The sequence below is a fragment of the Montipora foliosa genome, chromosome 6 (genome assembly GCF_036669935.1).
Source record: "Montipora foliosa isolate CH-2021 chromosome 6, ASM3666993v2, whole genome shotgun sequence".
NCBI lineage: Eukaryota > Metazoa > Cnidaria > Anthozoa > Scleractinia > Acroporidae > Montipora > Montipora foliosa.
Window position 1 is genome coordinate 66629171 of NC_090874.1, and position 19723 is coordinate 66648893.

General features: G+C 37.5%; 1 protein-coding gene across 12 annotated transcripts in view; it reads left to right on the forward strand.

Annotated features, from left to right (window-relative positions):
- The first annotated feature begins 2740 nt into the window (after window positions 1–2740).
- Window positions 2741–19723, forward strand: part of LOC138008191 (uncharacterized) — a 94690-nt gene continuing 77707 nt past the window's right edge. For 10 of the 12 annotated variants that reach the window (XM_068855426.1, XM_068855431.1, XM_068855423.1 and 7 more), the window contains exons 1-5: window positions 2742–4398; window positions 8377–8437; window positions 12177–12218; window positions 13288–13338; window positions 13766–13822. In XM_068855426.1, the coding sequence (XP_068711527.1) occupies window positions 8389–8437; window positions 12177–12218; window positions 13288–13338; window positions 13766–13822 (199 nt within the window). In that variant the 5' untranslated portion in view covers window positions 2742–4398; window positions 8377–8388. Of the gene's footprint in view, window positions 4399–6102; window positions 6247–8376; window positions 8438–12176; window positions 12219–13287; window positions 13339–13765; window positions 13823–19723 lie in introns of those variants that run through there. The other 2 variants (XM_068855435.1, XM_068855424.1) reach the window with 2 other exon arrangements.

Below are 19723 nucleotides of genomic sequence, written 5' to 3' on the forward strand. Positions count from 1 at the left end.
TTAAGATTAAAAACAAACATCTTCTTGAGCATTGGGACCCCACATGGAATAGCCCTTGCATACATGTATGTGTATTATACTGATGACTGGATTCCATCTACTTAATATACAATCATCTTTTTAGGATAATACCACCTAGGCCAGTCGACATATAATGAGTGAACTTCTTGCTGTACAGCTGAAGATATTAATTTTGTGGAATGCCCCTTTCAGGGATGTTTCCTAGTTGTCTATGCTCTAAAGATTTTGTTCAAACTCATCAAGTACAATGTAGCATGCATGTGTGAAATGTCTCAATTTTAGATCAGTTTTGCAATACGCACTATGTTGTCTGAACTGATCCTTGTAAAATTTTTGTAGTTTCTTGTCAATTGTTAAATATGGAAAAAAAAAAGGATTTACTTTCTGAAAGAAAAATAACATTAATGACGTCTCTTGATCAGGTTAGGATCTGATAAATTTTTATTTTAAAAGACAAGCAAATCAAGGGGCAAATTAATTTTCTCTGTGCTGTTTAATGTCACTAAGTGGGCTTTCCAGGGTGAAGCACTTTTTTGCCTGCTCTCTGTATATCATACAGTGTATAATCTTTTCACCGATTTATCTCAGTTTCTGTTGGGGCCGGCTTTCATCGCTCTTCTATAAATTTAACAAAAGATGCTGTGTAAAGAGCGAAAGATGTATTTTGCTTTCATGATAATTATAAATTCGTATTAAAATTTGGGGAAACGTGGAGCTCAATTTGCCTTCTTGCATCTTTGCATACTCCATTTTAATATCTCTTTCAGCTTTTTTGCCAAAATATCTTTTGTAAGCGTGTCACCATTCACCACCCGGTCTATAATTCACAAGTTGCCTTCCTTTGTTGTTCAAAGTATTATAGAGAGTATCTGGAACGTCATAACGTTTTTTAATGTCTCTTTACCAACACAAACAAAGAGGCATTGTCCTGTATCGCAACCACTCGGCGAACTAGTCTCCACCGATAAGTTCGAAGCTCTCACCAATTCCACCGGCCTAACATCACCAAAGGGAATTTCTGGTCCTCCCAGAAAACCAACAACTTGCAAAAACCGTACGAGAAACTTGCGACAAAAGCCAACACTGTCAAAAAAGTAAGCATTGCAGCGCTCGTTACCTCCATTCACCGTATAGTCACACGAAAGGTGCATTTACCGCGCGAAAACAATTTTTACACAATTTCTACACCACTTCAGTTTTTGGAGAAACATCAAAACTCGTCAAAAATTGTGACAAAATCCTTATCTTTCAAACAGCGACCTTATTTTTTTGATTTAATCAACGGCTGTCATTTTCCGGCGAACAAATAGTCTTTTTGAATGAGCGCGCCCTTTCGTGCCGCGGATCAGTGACTTGCGCAGTCGTTTTTCAGCTCTGTTCCGTTTTCGCTGTCCACACTAGAACGATAGGCCTCCGTTTTCAAAAGTCTCCACTTTCGAAAGCGTTTTGGAAAACCTTCGTTTTCGTGGACCTCCGTTCTTGAAAACCTCCGTTTTCGATCGTTTCAATGTGGACGGCTATATATAAACGGAGGTTTTCGAAAACGCAGTAGTGTGGACGAGGGCTGAATCTACATTGTTCATTGCATGGTTCACAGTGTATCCGTGACCTAACTTGTAAAACTGACGTACAGTGCTCGTTTCATTAATTTAGAAGTGCAGTGCAACGACTGAAAAGTCAGCTTGTGTCCTCATTCTCCAAGAGTATATATCAAATTGGGAAACGATCCTCGCACTTTTCTGGACAATATGAGCAATCGTCTCTTATAGACTCTTGATGCAATGCCAATGCAATGCTCTACCAACTGAGCTATGAAGCCACACGGTTGGGAGTTGTCAAAGATAAGATAATTTACTAATGATACCATAGCATACCTAACCATCCATACTGTTTTGGACAATGAAGGTATTCAAAGTGATCTTGAAAAACCTGCTGAATAGAAGAAAGCATGGGATATGGAATTTAATTCTGGCAACTGCGAAGTCCTCTACGTTGGTCGTAATCAGCAACTTATTTTACTTGATTACATCTTTCATGGCCAAACCCTGCGTACGGTACGTAGCGTACTCCAAGTATGGAACATGCAAATATTACCAAGAAAGCAAATGACACTCTCACCGGCTTTCCTTAGACGAAATCTAGAGGTAAATTCACATAGCATCAAAGCTCAAGTTTACTTTGGCTTAGTTCGACCAATAGTAGAGTACGTAGCTACAGTTTGGGATCCCTATACAAAGTCAAACATCAACAAAATCGAAATGGTGCAGCGACGTGCAGCGCGTTTTGTAATTAAGGGCTACCGCGGGACAGCAAGTGTCAGTGAAATGCTGCGAAGACTTGGATAGAAATCACTTGAAAGTAAGAGAACAGTTATGCGGCTATGAAAGATGTACAAACTACATAACGGTTATTTCACACGAAAGTATACTATCAATGACAGCATTGCAGCCCAGCGAGGAAGTAGACATCTAAAGTCTCAAGCCTACCAAATACCGCCTTCTAGAACTCACTATCATATGTTCTCTTATTTCCCACGAACTATAAGGGATCGAAAGTGATTATCAAAAGAAATTGTGAGAAAACCAAGTGCAACAAGGTTCAAAAAACCATTAGTATAATTTCCTGTTTCATTAGTTAACGCTGCAATCTTGACTTAAGGTTGCAATATCCCCCATAAGGATTTTCCTTGGGGAAGATATGGGTTTTCAGGTCTGCTACAGGCATCCCACGAAAGAAGCAATAGTTCTTTACTCATTCTTTTTCTTTCCTAATCCAAATCCGTTCGATGGCGTTTTTACAGCCATCACTTTTTAAGACAATCACCGGCAGTAAACCTTATCAGATGATTCTCTCTTACCCAGCGTGATGTGCTTGGATCGATGTACAGTCCTCGCTTGAAAAGTTCTTAAACCACCCACCCGCGACAAACCTTTGAAAAGAAACAAACAAACAAACAAACTCGAAGAAATAAATTTAAACCTAACCGCAACAGAGCGCAGTAACGAACCGTTATTTCAAATTGTGTTTTCATTGTCGATGTTTTGTAGCATTTCTTATGATCGACGACGAATTCAAAGTTGTTATCCCCTGCAGTACCATCATTCACCGTCATTCAATGTCCAAGGAGAAATTTCAAATCAAAGTCATACATTTGATTTTGTAAGAATTGTATTTTATGTTTTGCTTTTTTTTTTTTTTTTTTTTTGCAGTTCTTAATAATTATTGGCAACTGGTGTACTTTATTTGAAATTTTAATTTGAACTCCTTAAAAGGAGTTACTTCTAATTCAGTTTATGCACAAACCAAAGCAAAGAAGTGAAGTGGTCAATCTCCATTCAGTATTCCAAAGAAATCTAACCCCACTTAGTAAAAGTAAACTCTGATCGCTGTTGTGCTGAGTGTTTCCATAGGCAAATTCAGTGGTATCAATCAATAGATAACCTTTATTTCTCTTTTATATAACAAGTGGCAGCTACTTAACGTTACAGGCTCATTTTTTCTGGCAAACGTTCGCCACTTTCCAAATTTTATCTGTGACTAAGCATTGTGGCTTGCTCAACTGGACAATTTGGGCTGACAGTTTGTGCATCCCACGGAAACGCTCTTAGGCGTCTTCTTTTGAGGAGGTTTGAAAAATTTCACCTATTTCCACATATAGAAGACAAAGAAATTCAAGGGGCTTTCCCGAGGAAGTTTGTCTCGAAAACAATAGAATGTGTTTGGACTTGCATCATGTGGAATCTTCCATCGATTACATAAGCAGCATACAACTGGTAAGACTGCAGCCGCCCCTTGGAGGTGTAATGTAAAATAAGGCTTTTAGTTAAGGCATTTCAAGTTAAAAGTCGCGGCCCAAGTCTCACCTGTTCTATGCTGCTTGTTGCACGGAGAAACAGGAACTTTTGTCTAGATAATGTTGATAGCATCACTGAAACTTAGAGTAGTATCTAACTTTAAAAATAGAAAAAAAGCTATAAAGTCGCAGTGATCCAGTGGTTAGGGGTTGGGTTTAACAATGCATGCGGTTGTCTCGGATCAGTAAACTCTATCACGCTTTGTAAACAGCCAACTGGTTGCCTTCTCCCAGTTGGGGTTCTTAATCCTGCTTCTGTTAAAGTTGAATCAATTGCTTCTTTTTATTATTAAAAAAAGGGGTGCCTACGAACTAGCTTGATAGCTAAATGCAGTTTCATTATAAAAAAAACATTTACTTTTTACATTTACATATATTTTACTTCCGCAGCCGTCTTTTGAGATTTTGCGCAAGAGACCACGGAATAGAGCCTTCGGCGATATAGCCCTTGACTTGTTCATCCCGTGATCCAATTGGACCTTATCGCTTACAGCGTCCACAAAAAGGCCGTAAGTTCATGCAAGGTAGGAAATAGTTCAATGACATCTCAGTTTAAAGGCTTTAGCCAAGCCTAACTGTATCCCAGCATTGTTTTAAGGTTGCTTTAGTCGAAATGACAGTATACATTTAAGAATGTTGTATAATGCACATAACGTAAGGTTTGGTAAAACATTTAAGAATAGAACTCAGCGATGTCAAAGTTGTTGAGCGACGTTTCGATGACTATCATGAAGCTAATTAAATTACTAAGTCGATGAGATAGATATCTATCTACATGAAAGAGGAGGGTAAAAATATTGAGGCTTAGGTTCTGATAAAATGAATCTGTTGTCATGTAGAGAGTTTTGCACGAACGGATCTGATTGCGTGTTAAGTTTGTGTTGCGTTTTTCCTCAAGTACAGCATCTCGTTGATCAAACAGCATTCCTTAGATTTGTAAACTAGTCCTGTAAATTGAAAACACGCAGCTTATGTTCTTCTTTCAAGTGTTTACCAACAGCAGAATATTTGTGTTTGGCGATACGTTGGAAGAGGCACCAGGACGTGTAACCAACATAATCTGCATCACACAGGCGGATCACATGAGCACATTAATAGACACTAGGCAATGCTAGTTATTGATGGCAGGTTTGGCCTCTACCACTTTGATTTAATCAATAATTTTATTTCTTGTAAACACATCATTGGGTTGTCTATAGATTCCCTTGTGATCTGTGTGATGACGATTATGCTGGGTACACAGCCCGGCATCTCTTTCAACGTATCATTGAACATAAATACTCTGCCATTGAAAATTACAGGACTCGACTTCGACTCCAAAGAAATGCCGCAAAAGAATGTACTGTTTGATCTACGAGATGCTGTACGTCAGGAAAATGCAACCCAAACTTTTTACCTGACAGTAGATTTAAAGTAGTCTTTACGCTTGGCTGTTAAGTAAGAGTTAAGAGTTTACTTTGCATCTCATTAAAGTCGGAGATTTCAGACGATGCAAGCAAGAAATAATTGACTTGAAAACCATCCTTACGACCGACTTGCGGTTTATTGGGCGGCGCCAGGAGGTCCAAACATGTCAATCACAGCTAACTGGCATGCATAGTGCTTAAGTTTTACTTGAGGTATTTGCATTATTTGTGTCTAATGCATTAGGTAAGAAAACAATGACTTGACTTGACATTTTTCTAAGTTTACTTACGATCTAGTGTAAAGACTACCATTATGTTACCAGAAACAATCCCTCAATATTTTCACACCTCTTTAATTTAAGTAATTCAATTACCTTGATAATCGAAAACATCGCTCAGTAATTTTGACATCGCTGATTTATAATTCAAATATAATGATTTGCGTAAGAATAGCTTCGTTCTTCAAACGATGCCGGATATTCTGAAGTCCCTTACTAGCACCTGGTCGCCAATGATGTTGAACATCGTAACAACGACAAGGTCTCCTCTCCAACACCAGGTTTTTGCCTCAAAATCTGAAGGTTTCAAGCCATAATCTCGAGCGCGACTATAAAGAAAAATGAATTAATCACATCGAGAGAACGTGACACTTTTCCTCTCGTTTTTTACTCGGTAATGAAACATATTGTTAATTATAATTTATGTTAATTTGCCGCTCTACTCGGGGGCTTTTAAAAGCCAGTGAAGGAAATCATTCAAACAAACACAACTACAAATATTGGCTTCTTTTACTAGCGTAGCAGTCAGACCAAGACCTGAATCAAGAAATTTAAACTATGGATCCCTAGTCCAGCGCGCTGATCTATCGGTACTCTGTACTCTCTTGGAACTAAAGCTATGATGCAGTATATATGATGGAGCACTAGAATATCACAGGAGAAGCAATATGGCTTGGAGCTAAGAAATGTGATTGCCTGTCTTTTAGTAGTTTTTATATCTTCTCGTGCTTTCGCAAACGAAAATGAAAATATGTGACCCCGCGTTTTTTTAAAAACAAGTGAACATGTTGGCTCAAGCTAAGAGCGCTAACGACTGACTTAGAAACCTTTTTCGCCGAGATCACACAGCTTAACAACTTGGCACAAATGCGCCAGGCCCATGCATTCATACATACTGTACATACTTTACTATCTAAACAGATCATGTACGTTTAAGCAGACCGGCAGGTCGCAAAGGTTAATCTAGGGGCCCTTTTATATGAGGAGAGGCCTTCCGTTTAAACAGGTTAGACTGCTTTACCGAAATCTCTAGTAGTGCTTCTTTTTCCTTTGACACGCTGAAAAATTCTCATGTAACTCTCCAGCCCGGTTTCCCGTGCCGAAAGACGTTTGTGTGTGCATGCGAGTTCCTCGGAACAAGGGAAACGCATCCTATGAATGTAGTCAAAACCAAAATCTCCCGCAAGTTTCATCAACAGCCTTAAAACCCTCAAAGAAAAGGCTTTTCGATGAGAAACAGAGTCGATCCAGTGCTTGTTACAGTCAAACCAAGTGAAGCGTACCCCTTAAGATTGCATTAATGAAGTGATTATTTGAAACTTGAACCCGCTAGTCGTTTCAAGAATGCAATAATGAATTGATTATTCGAATATTGAACTCGCTCGCTCGATCCAAGAATACGGCTAAATTCGCTAACGGCTTCCGTTTTCGAAAAATCAATTCACTGTTGCGACTAGTAGGTTTCAAACCTACTAGTCTTTTCTAGAATGCAATACTGAATCGATTTTTCGGAAACGGAACCCGTTAGCCGTATTCTTGGATCGAACGAGCGAGTTCAATATTCGAATAATCAATTCATTATTGCATTCTTGAAACGACTAGCGGGTTTAAGTTTCAAATAATCAGTTCATTAATGCAATCTTGAGGGGTACGCTTCACTTGGTTTGACTGTAAAATGCAAGACAAGTATGGTTTATACGGGTCTCGATTTCGACGGTGACAGAGCGATTTAGTACAAGGAAGTTAAAGATGGCGCCATGTTTACTTACAATCACCATTGTCAATTTAGCGCAAAATGGTCACATGGCAAATTCCGACCCTGATGGGCTGATTTTAATTTTTTTTTTTTTTTTTTCATTTAAGCGCAGTTCAAAAGTCAGCCCACTTGCCGGGCCAGCCCACTAAAACGGGCTTGTTCACCTCCATATGAACAGGCCCTAGGCCGGTATGCTTTTGATGAGAAGGTTACAAGTCGTTGATTTATTTATTTTGTTTATATAGGTTATTTTAATATGTAAGCTTAAAATAACACTAATTATCCTATAAATAGTACACTTTAACCAATCAGAGCTATAAAGCATTCCCTAGGAATACAGAGGGGTATTTCATAAAACGTACTGCCCAATCGGATGGCTCGAATTTTTAATTCAGCCAATGAAATTCAAAATATTTTGAATATTTAACTAACTGGGAAACGATCGGGAAACAGCCAGCGCGTTTTTACCTTTGTCGAGAAAATGGCTGCCGGTAAGCGTAATTTTTGGTTGAATGTGTAATATATTAAATGAAATATGCGTGAATAATTCACTTGAAATTCATGTTATTTTGTATACAACTCACTTAAAGGCACGTTGTATACAAATAACATTAATTTCTTGTGAAATATTCACGCTTATTCCATAGAAGCCGTAAAATAACCAGTAAGTATGCTATTACATATAATTACTAATACTAACACGCCAACATCCCCTGAGCTAAATCATTAGATTTTCCGGGTGAGGAATGTGATCCTTGCCTACTCTCTGCGTGGAAATAAATTAACCGAAATGTCAGATTTATCTTCTTTTTTCTTTTGATGCCCAAGTCGCTCGTGACCATGGAATGGATAATTTTCCAAGAAGATACGTCTTATCGCGAACTCCAAAATAGGGTTACAAACGTCAAGTCACAAAATGTGGGATTTGTCGTCTTCATGTTTGACGGTGTCACCTTAGTTCACAGGTTGCGAAGAGCTGCCTTCTTCGATCCATCACCACCTATAAATGCTGTGCAAAAATAATAATAATAATAATTGCTTGTTTATTTATTTCTTTTGAAGACTGAATGTAAGATGGAGAGAAGAAGAACTGTCATCTTCAGCTGGCTTGTCCTTGCTTTCTGTAAGTACTTTTTAACTGATACAAGTGTGCTGATTGCCTTTTTCAATGAAGAATATCATTCGAAAGCTATTTACCCTTTTAAGGAATCTTAACTTGGTGACAGAGGACGTATTTTCCTTTTGAATCTCTAAAACTTTAACAATACTCTCAAAAGGACAAAATAGACCGGACCGGAAATAGCTTTTACAGATGTTCGTTACGATTACGCTTTGATTACGCTTTCGTAATTACCTTAATTACCTTATGATCTTTGGTGTCTCATTGCACCATAAGCGCCAATACGAAAGAAGGACTACCTTTAAATTTCACTTTTAATCGAAACTTTTACAAAATTCTGAAACCTTATTGGTCGTCAACAGCCCAGATTTGTAACAGTAATTGGACTGAGTGGAGTGCGATTCAAGGAGCAATCGTGCAAGTGATTTGAGCGCCTATTTGTAATTGGCGCGCAATCAGGTGGGTGTCGAATTACAAGTATCCAATTTGAAGTTGGATTCCTGTACTTGGACACTTACGCCATTGGGGCGTCAATCACATGCATTTGGATGGGGTCTTTCTTGCTGTTTTCCTCCTGTTTGCAAAACACATTGAATATAATTTAAATTTTTTTGACAGATTCAAATACTTCTTATCCTCGCCTTTTGTAATAGTTGCAATTGCGTCATTAATCATAACCATAACAATTTTCTCAAATTCGATTGGTTAATTAACTACTTTATTTTTCTCTAATTATTGTGTAGGGTTAAAATCGGACAGTTGTCCGTAATCGGATACTTCAAATCGGACAATTATATCAGCCAATCATATTAAGTGCACTCAGCTTAACTCACCAATCACAAAATTTATAACAATACCCATAGCAACCACCACTTACCCTACCAAACTTGGGATTTTCCAAAATAGCCAAATTTGTAAGATTGGACAGTGAAAAAGGAATACATTAATTTTGTTTTCTGGGAAATTGTAATGGTTATAATTAATTGGTCTGTAATCATACTATTAAACAAATCGGACTCCCGCTACGGGGTCGTCCAATTTTGTTAATCACTCGTACGATTACAGACTAAAATTGGCCTCCACTGAGTCCTATTAACCTTATTAATCATAATCATCACAAACAGCAACTCGGACTGTTGTTCGCGGCATCAAGCGCGCGCTATTTGTACTTGAATCGTTTATCTTTTTCCGGTTGTTCAGAAGCCGATGAACGCTAATCCCAGATTAAAAATTAACCAATGAGTCTATTTCTCTATTCCCAAATGCTGTTCAACGCTGATGTTAGGCAGAACTTTACATTAGCAGAAGTCAATCGTGAAAACCAAAAATAAGCAAAAGAAACTTTCACCAAAACTTTGAAAACCTGAAACAGAAGTTTACGCTAATCCTGAATTAGGTTAATCGGCTTTCGAACAACCGGGCTAAGAGGAAAGAAAAGAATTAAGAGAAGGGAAAACTATAGAAATTTTGTCACCGTCATCTTCTCGTATTTTGTGATAGTTACGATTAATTGATAATCGAAATTACTCGCCCAAATACTCGCTGAATTGTACTCCACCAAGAGAGGATGAGGTAAAAAAACGGATTCTTCTCCCCCCCCCCCCCCCTCTTCCCACATAGATGGGCCTCTTCCAATGATAATTTTTTAAAATCTAACTTTAGTTGTGCAGCTATTTTTAGAGCGACGCCCAATTCGCAAGTTGTAATGACGTCATGAAAAATTTAAATATGCGCGGCATTGGGTACGAGAACTTAAAGTGGGGCATCCTCTCTTGACTCCTCTCGGTCTTATTACCATTATTAATGTGAAAATTTCCCTGTGTAGACAGCCGTATATGGCAGGAATAGACATCCTTAAAGGTGTGAAATAAGTTTAGAATATTCACTGATGTGATGTTTATATTTTTAACAACACAGATCAACGTTATCCAATTTTTGTAATATGAGAAATTATTCGTTTTTGTAACGTATCTTTAAGTTACAGAGATTCAGCATCGCATGTACGGCAAACTTGAAACCTGTTTCACACGTACGACGAAAATGCAAACGCAAACGAAGCTCACACGTCCAATGCAAACGCAAGGGAAGTAAGACACCCAGGCGCAGGTCAAGTCCTCTTGCCAAGATGGTGGACGAGAATGAACCTGTGTGTTTTGTCACCTTGCGTTTGCGTTCTCCCAATTCACACGTAACTGAGCTTAAAAAGCATTATGAAACCCCAGATATTTAGCTACGCAGCTATTTTAGAGAGGCACCGGATTTGTCAGTTGTAATGACGCAATGGGATTTTAAATGTGCGCGGCATTGGGAACGAGAACTTAAAATAGATTTTGAAAACTGACTATGATGGGGCATGGGGAACTATTCTCTTACCCCATCCTCTCTTGACTCTACTCAGTCCTGTTACCATCGTTAATAAGAAAACTTCCCTGTGTAGACAGTCGTACGTGGCACTCAATTCAATTCGATTCAATGCAACTTTATTAATGGTAAAGGAATAAATCACACAAACACAGTAACCACAATTCGCATTTAGTTTGAAATAAGTATAGGATATTTACCGTTTGTAGAATTACATAGATTATTCTTTGCGCTGATTGGTTACACTTGAAGTGAATCATTTCGCGACAATCACCAAAGCGATTTTTTCCAAAATGGCAGCAAACCGTTTTGTCGAGTTGACAAACCGAAGAAATTAATTTACGATGGCCCAGGAGGGTCACAGTCCAGTTTTAATTTTTCACTGTCCAGTTTTAATATTTTACGGTTAAGTTTTAATTTTGTGAGTCGTCACCAGTTCTCTTACAGGTCACTGGTCACAGGTCACAGGTCTTTGTTTTACCAATGCAGAAAATATCCTTAACATTCATAAAAACTAACCTTAAAGTGCATATGACACAAAATTTTTTATTAGCATGTTCGAAAGAGCTTCCCATATGATGAAGAATGGCGTTTACTTTATTGTAATAGCACTCTTGGTTGCCGAATTATTCAAGATTTTGATTTATGCAAATTAGAGAAAAAAAACACGATTTTTTAAAAAGTCTCAAATCCTCGAGGAAACGCCGCCAAAATATTGCATACGCTTTTCATATAATGAATTTAACTTACTTTCACCAACATTTCAATGTTATTACGTCGAAATATATATATATAGTTTTTATAAATTGCAACGGTCACTTTTGAAAATGTGTGTTGACTAGCATACGAAACGTCAAGTTTTATAAAAATGCGTTGGAATACAATGTTTATCACCGCTGTTTGTGTTATTTTCTTAATCAAGCTACGATGGCCTAAGAAGAAGAGTTTAAGCATTGTCTCTTTTGGTTATGGATTCAATTTGATTATGTCAGTTTCTTTTGGCATTAACTGAAATAAGTGTATATTGTCGACCATGACAGGGGCGTAGCTTGGATTTGAAAAAAAAAAGGGGCGGGGGGGGGGGGTCATTATCCCACATCCAGGGTATTAATCATGTCGACACCCACGCTGTTTTAGTGAAAGTGACAATTTTTTGGATGAGCAGGAGGGACAAGCCTACAAAATAGTTGAATGAATAGATTATTATGTTGGCTTCCTCTCGGCCTTGACGTCACTGTCGGAATTTCATTTTATGTGCTGTCGCTACTTTTTGGGCCATGTCGCGTGTCGGAATTTACCCTGTCAGGGCCGCACTGAGTCGAGTCAAGGGGAAAAGAATATCTAAGGTTTATTAGTACATTAATTATCTTTTTTTTTTCAGTCGTGATAGTTGCCAAAACACAGACTTCACAGTCTTTATCATGTAAGTAGAATTTTAGCTCAATCTGGCACAATTGCCCCAACAGAAAATTAGAACCGTTTCTTAAAGTGGTGCTATGATCAAAACATCAAATCTTTATTTTCTTTGTATGCAAGAGTATTTTAACTAAACACTAAGTGACCCAAGTTTTGAGCCTTAATTTCAAAAAGACACTTGTTTATTTTAACTGGAATTTCCTATTTAATGGTCCGCTATTACTAACTTTAAAATCTCAAGAGAACTGGATCGAAGAGAAAATGACGTCAAAGACTCACTAGTTTAAGAATGCAATGCGTTTGTACGCGACTGAATTAATATGCAGCACGGGGGTTTCGGTTTTTCAGATTTTTAAACTTGTGTTTTGCATACACAATAAACAGCGTTTACACGCTGAAATGTTAAGCTATTGAGCGGATGACGTCACTTTTCCCTAGATCCAAAATTATGAGGTCTAGTCGGTCAGTTTTGAACGTAATGTCGGACCATGAAGTGCAAACCTTATACTCAAAATAAACAGCCAAAAGGTTTCCCATGCATGCCGGTCATACCTCAGTGAAAAAATCGTTACCCTTTTCTGGGCTAGTTTTGAAATTTGCTCCTATCACCAAATACAAACAAAATTCAGACAAATTTTCACCGTGAAATCTGAACTAAATCCGATCTCTCGCTTGGCTTGCATTAAGATATCTTGAGTCAAGAGATTATCTTGCTTGAGTTAAAATTTGTGTGAACAAAAATTGAAGTGAATTAAGTGAATTACCGTGAGTCATATCATAATTAAGTAAAGTACGATCGTCCGGGTGAGTGTAGTCCTGAGAAGGACTGTTTGAGATGACATTGACTGACGTTCAAACCATTTACGATGTAACTGATATCATCAACTTTAAAAAATCTCCATTAACGATAATAGTGCTTCACAAAGATATTTTTGGACTATTTTTTTATTCATGACTACAAACTGATTGTTTAAAGTAGTGCGTAATCGAGCAGATTGATTGATAAATTATGATTGCGTTTATGCATTTTCTTCCTTGTTTTTTTATTCTATTTTATTTTATTTTTTTAACACCAGCGATGTCTTCATCATCTGTGACTCCAAGGACTTTAAGTTCTTCCTCCTCATGTAAGTAAAAACTAGTAAACGATAGGTAGATAGACTGTAAAAGGCCGTAAACCTATAGCGCCTCTCATGAAACAAATTGCAGTCAACAATGCAACTGCACTGCCTCTATACAGAAAAATAAATTTATAAAACATTTTAAGATAATCATGTGAAGTTACAAAGTAAAGTAGATTCCTTTAATCATTTTCTGGTAAAACTTCAGTGTTTAGTGATTATTAGTAAGAGAATTCTCGAAGAGATCTGTTTTAAAAACTGTATCAGCATAAAGGTGTCCCGTTTCTGTCTTTTTTGCTGTGAGGATGATATCCAGTTGTTAAAAGACAAGCACCTGGGGTCGTTATCGTTTACGCACTCTTTAGAAAACGGACAGCAGTGTGTTATCGTGTTTAAAACTTGCCTGAATTTCTTTGTTGTTTCCTTCTTCTAGCATCTGCGATGTCTTTATCATCCGTGACTCCAAGAACTTTAGATTCTTCCTCTTCGTGTGAGTAATTAAAAGCTAGTACACGATAGGTAGATAGACTATAAACCTCTCATGAAACAAATATTGCAGTCGACAATACAACTGAACTGATTCCTAAAAAATAAACGTAATAAAACATAGAAAATAGAAAAAAAAATTAGCAACGGAGGACTTTTTCCGTGTTTACATAGCCTCTTCCAAACACGAGGGGAAGTTGAGAGAATTTGAGACAGTTATGCAAACCCGAGACGCAGTCGATGGTTTGAATAACTGTCTCGAATTCTCCCAACTCCCCGCGGAGTGTTTAGATCAGTTTATGTAAACACGGAAAAAAGTCCTTTATTGCTTTTATCAAATATTTCTCAAAATTAATTCGACAAATGAAGAAAAATAATTCAAACAGATTGTGTTGATACATGCCCATATCTCCAACAGGCGAATCAAAACGCGCGTATGACAACACTTAACCAATCAAAATTCGTGTGATATCACAGAGGTTTTATTGACGAATGAGAGTGCGCGTACTAGCTTAATTATTTTATAAACATTTTAAGATTATTACGTGAAGTTACAAAAAAAGTAAATTTCTTTAATCGTTTTCTTGCAAAGCTTCAGTTTGCACTTATTAATAATAAGAGAATTGTCAAAGGGGTCTGTTGTAAAAACTGGACCCGCAGAAAGGTCTCCCGTTTCTGTTTTTTTGCTGTTAAAAAAAATGTAAATGTACCTGTTTACCAACGAAATACCTTAAGAGCGTCCGTGCACTCTGGATTGAATTGGAATTTGGCAGTTTTGGTGAGGATGATCCAGGTAGTAAAAGACCAGCACATGGGGTCGTGATCGTTTAAATACTGTTTAGAAAACGTGCAGCAGTGTCTTACCGTGTTTAAAAACACGAGACGTAGCCGAGTGCTTTTCGCCTCGATAAAACACGTTCAGTGGGTTTTTTGAAGGTAAAAGGTAAAGGTAAAGTAACTTTATTTAACGTCGGTAGTTCCTTTAGCTACGAGACTGGTATCAATGGAAGCCGACGGTGCGCCCTTTACCCCCCTCCCTCTGTCAGTGCTCCGTTTTACGGGTATTTAAAGCTATAGCTACACGGATCAGAGGAAAGTCGAAACAGACGTTTAAGTCACCGAGGATCGAACTGGGGACCTCTCGCTCCGAAAGCCGCGCACTAACCAACTGAGCCACGACTGCTCCTTAAACTCATCTCTCAAAATATTCCGCAAAAAGCGTGTCTCTCGGGAAGGTTCAAACTGTGAGAGGAAGATTTTAGCATACAAAAAAACAACCAAATATGTACAGGGCCTTCTTGGTATTCTCTCTGTAAATAATAGACCCTTCTCCAAAATGGCGGCCAAAAACTCAAATAAGTTAAAATTAAAAACGTATACCAGCACTAGAAAGAATATCTTTACTTTAGTAACCCTGCAAAGTTTCAGCGTATTAGGTGTTACATTAGCTGGGTCAATTTTCGCTGGATATTTGCCGCTGACCTCTCAGAACGCCAACTCCTTTATAATCCATTTTATGGCCAATTATAGAACAGTAGAACCCATTTTAGTCACGTTTGGGTAAATGTAATTTCAGCGACCCCAACTTAGTCACATTCTGTTTATGCATAAACGTTATCATCCTAAAATGAAGTGACACATTTGGTGCACTAAATGAAAAACAATTTATTTTCCATCTACAGCAAAACCATTCCGGTGCGTAAATATTCCGCTACAGTTGTTTCTGTAACAACTTTTTGTTTTACCGCAAATCTTTCCATTTTCAAATCCCAATAGCCATTTGTGACCCCATTCTAGTAACTCTGTCGGGAACTCTGTTGAAAATGCAACCCCATTATAGTCAATCCAGTCGTAAAAATGCGACCCCATCCAGCGGCATATCCCCATTAGCCCATTAAAAGGAAGTAAACCCCCCCTCCCCCCCTGAAAAACAAAGAGTCCATAATACAGTCAACCGCTCAGTTTTGTTAAGTAAGTTACATCATTATGGTATTAGAGGTGTTGTAAATGATTGCTTCTCTTCATACTCAAGCGGACGTGTGCAAACTACAGAGGTGGAAATGACAGTATCTGTAGCCCGCAGTGCAGGCCTCTTGTTGAGCCGGTCGAGTTTGCTTGTTGGGGCGATCGAGTTCGTGTTACAATCTTGCGACCGCCATTTTATAGACCGTGCCACTGCATGAAAAATTCAAGATGGCGGGTGAACTCTTTACGATGTCAGCGCTAGCTTAAAGAAATCTCGCCTGCAGTATCTGCTAAAGCGACAACTCCCTGTGGGGTTCCACAAGGTTCCGTATTAGGCCTTCTACTCTTTTTGATAATATAAACTTAAAAATGTATGTGACTGGCTGACGGCGAACAAACTGACACTTTTAATACCAAAAAATCTAATTTTGTCATATTCCGACCACGCCAAGAAAAGCTGGAATATGAGGTAAATTTAAATGTAATAGATAATAATACTAAGACACTCACCTTGCTCGAATGCAAAGAATACGTTAAATATCTTGGAGTATTGATTGATAGCCGTTTGTCCTGGAAATTTCACATTGATTATGTTGCTTTTAAACTTAGTAAGATTGTTGGAATCATTGCCCGCTTGAGACATTTTGTTCCGTTTAACACTTTACTTAGCATTTATCATGTTTCCGTATTTAACTTTTTGTTTAAGTGCCTGGGGTCAGGCTGCTAAATTACACTTGAATAAACTGCGCGCCATCCGCTTTATGAATTTTCTAAGCTTCACACTCATGTGGTTCCTCTATTTACCATAATCTTACCCATAAATATGCTCTATTTTGAGACTATGCCTAGTTTAATGTACGTCATCTCTAACATCTCTGCTCCTCAAAATATTTCTAGATTATTTAGAAAGTCAAATTTGATTCATCCTTATAAAACTACAATCATAGACAAAAGTAGTTGGGAAGGTTATGTAAATGAACCACACCAGAGCTGTATTTCAACCTGCTTCTGTTAAAGCTCAAAAGAAATAGTTTCACTTTCTCTTACGTAGCCCCCCCCCTCCCCCCTATTCAATGTTGGAAGGTAAGTCAACAATTTTCCACTGAAACCATTCAGTTTTGCACAACATTGAAGGAGGGGGGAGGGGAGAGAAGCAATAAAGACTTCAAAAGTGCTAACCTTCCCAACAGTTTTGTCTAGGATTGTATGAGAGTAGGAAATCTGCTTTGAACGCGTATAACTCTCGTAGTATTTGACATGTGGCTTCCATTTGTTATTCTGGACGCGTTCTTATAATGTACTTTCCAATGCATAAATAAAATCTCACAATACTGAAATTTGGTTAAAATCCTCGTTTTATGATTTGGATTTCATACTTGCGTGACGCTTCACAACGTTACTCCAAAATCCGTTCTGCTGGGGAAGTGTTTACTAAGAATGCCATAAAAAATACATTTTTGTTGTTTGATGTTTCATATTCGTTAAAAGATAGCTTTCTTTTTGGAGGACGTTGGAAGAATGCCAAAAACTGTTTTATTTCGATCGATTTAGCAAGAAATGGTGCGAGCAGTGCGAGAGCACTTACATTACTCCCGACATCACTCCCAACATTACTCCATTTTCGAAGCCTAAAATAATGCCTTTACAGCACAGCTACAGATAAATTATTGAAACTGGAGTGTAAAGGGGTTCAAAGGAAATAGTAGTAGGACTTTGCATGGTCATTTCAACTTTATTTTAGGTAAACTGCAACATTACTCCATAAAGAGAGCTTAAACTGAAATAATGCATCTAATTAACCTTTGTGTATACATGGTTTCAATGGAGTAATGTTGAAAATAAGTAGATACAATAACTTTTGTCCATAATCAGAAATACATACATACATACATACATACATACATAGTTTATTTGATAACGCAGGTTACAGAATGCGCAAGACTGAAGTCCTGATGTGGACCTGCCTATCTACTATTTAAGACAAAAGTATGTACATGTGAATAAATAGAAAAACAACCGAAATAAATAATAAATATAATAATAATACAAATATAAATATATAGCACTATGAACTACAATTTAAGAATATGGTTAAGAACTAGATAAAATAATCATCAAAATTTTAAAAATTCAGACACAGTTTAATTAAGATAAGATCAATAAAAAAATTCCTCGTTCCTGTTTCTTATCATGGAAGATTCCTTATTATAACTTATAGAATTAATTAAGTCCTTACTAGATCTAAGTCTTTTTTTAAAATATTCTAGGCTAGAAGACTTTTTGATCGAATCAGGAAGTGAATTCCATGCAATGGCAGCTCTATGCCTAAATGTCAGCCTGCCAATTTCTGATTTAGGATTTGGAAATTTGATATTCATGGATTTCCTCAGGCAGTAAGATGATTCTTTTAACATCACTAGATCATTTAAAACATTGGTATTGTATCTATAGTAGGATTTATAAGCTTCTACTAACAGTCTCTTAGTATAAAAAAATGATAAATTGTTCCAGCCTTTCAATTTATTTAATTGATCAGCATTCGAATTTCTTGAAAGTTTGTAAATAAGTTTAGAAGCTCGTATATGAGCATACAGTGCTCATACAATACAGTGAGCATACAATACAGTGTACGTATTCCAGTATGCTTTACATATAACTACGTTATTGTTGCAAAATATCACATTCATTGGGCATATATTTCGCATTTTCTTATGGAGTAATGTCATGGAGTAATGTTCACATACATGTTTACTGTTCCCAAAATAGGTCAATGATTGACAGGCCATCCTACTCACGCTACTGGTGCAAAAAAAGTAATCACTGTTAATTTACTTATTTAATGTGACTGTTTGAAATGCACACATCACGTTTTTAAAAGGCGCTGCTCTCAACTTGGCAAAGTGCAACTGACGTCCGCCATTGTAAGAGTTTAGTCCGTGAACTCGTTTGACCTTTCAAGACCAGCGTTTTGGCTTTCATTAACTATCATTTAGTTCCCTCCCCTTTCTGTTCATTTACGAAGGAATTTTCATCATGTTACTTGCTCTACAATTTAATACCATTGAGACACTAATGTAACAGCACGTCCTAACACATGTATGAAGTTGAAAACTTGCCTTATTTTTAACCAGATCAACGCCTAAAATTCACGATAACATGGCAAAAAGCAGTTAAATGTTAAAGCAAGCGATAATTGTGGTTGTTTTTCAAAGGCACTGTAAACGCTAAGAAAAAAGTCGTCTTTCCAATTTAAGACCACGCCCAGAATTTTCAGACAATCATAGACAAAAGTAGTTGGGAAGGTTATGTAAATGAACCACACCAGAGCTGTATTTCAACCTGCTTCTGTTAAAGCTCAAAAGAAATAGTTTCACTTTCTCTTACGTAGCCCCCCCCTTCCCCCTATTCAATGTTGGAAGGTAAGTCAACAATTTTCCACTGAAACCATTCAGTTTTGCACAACATTGAAGGAGGGGGGAGGGGAGAGAAGCAATAAAGACTTCAAAAGTGCTAACCTTCCCAACAGTTTTGTCTAGGATTGTATGAGAGTAGGAAATCTGCTTTGAACGCGTATAACTCTCGTAGTATTTGACATGTGGCTTCCATTTGTTATTCTGGACGCGTTCTTATAATGTACTTTCCAATGCATAAATAAAATCTCACAATACTGAAATTTGGTTAAAATCCTCGTTTTATGATTTGGATTTCATACTTGCGTGACGCTTCACAACGTTACTCCTAAATCCGTTCTGCTGGGGCAGTGTTTACTAAGAATGCCATAAAAAATACATTTTTGTTGTTTGATGTTTCATATTCGTTAAAAGATAGCTTTCTTTTTGGAGGACGTTGGAAGAATGCCAAAAACTGTTTTATTTCGATCGATTTAGCAAGAAATGGTGCGAGCAGTGCGAGAGCACTTACATTACTCCCGACATCACTC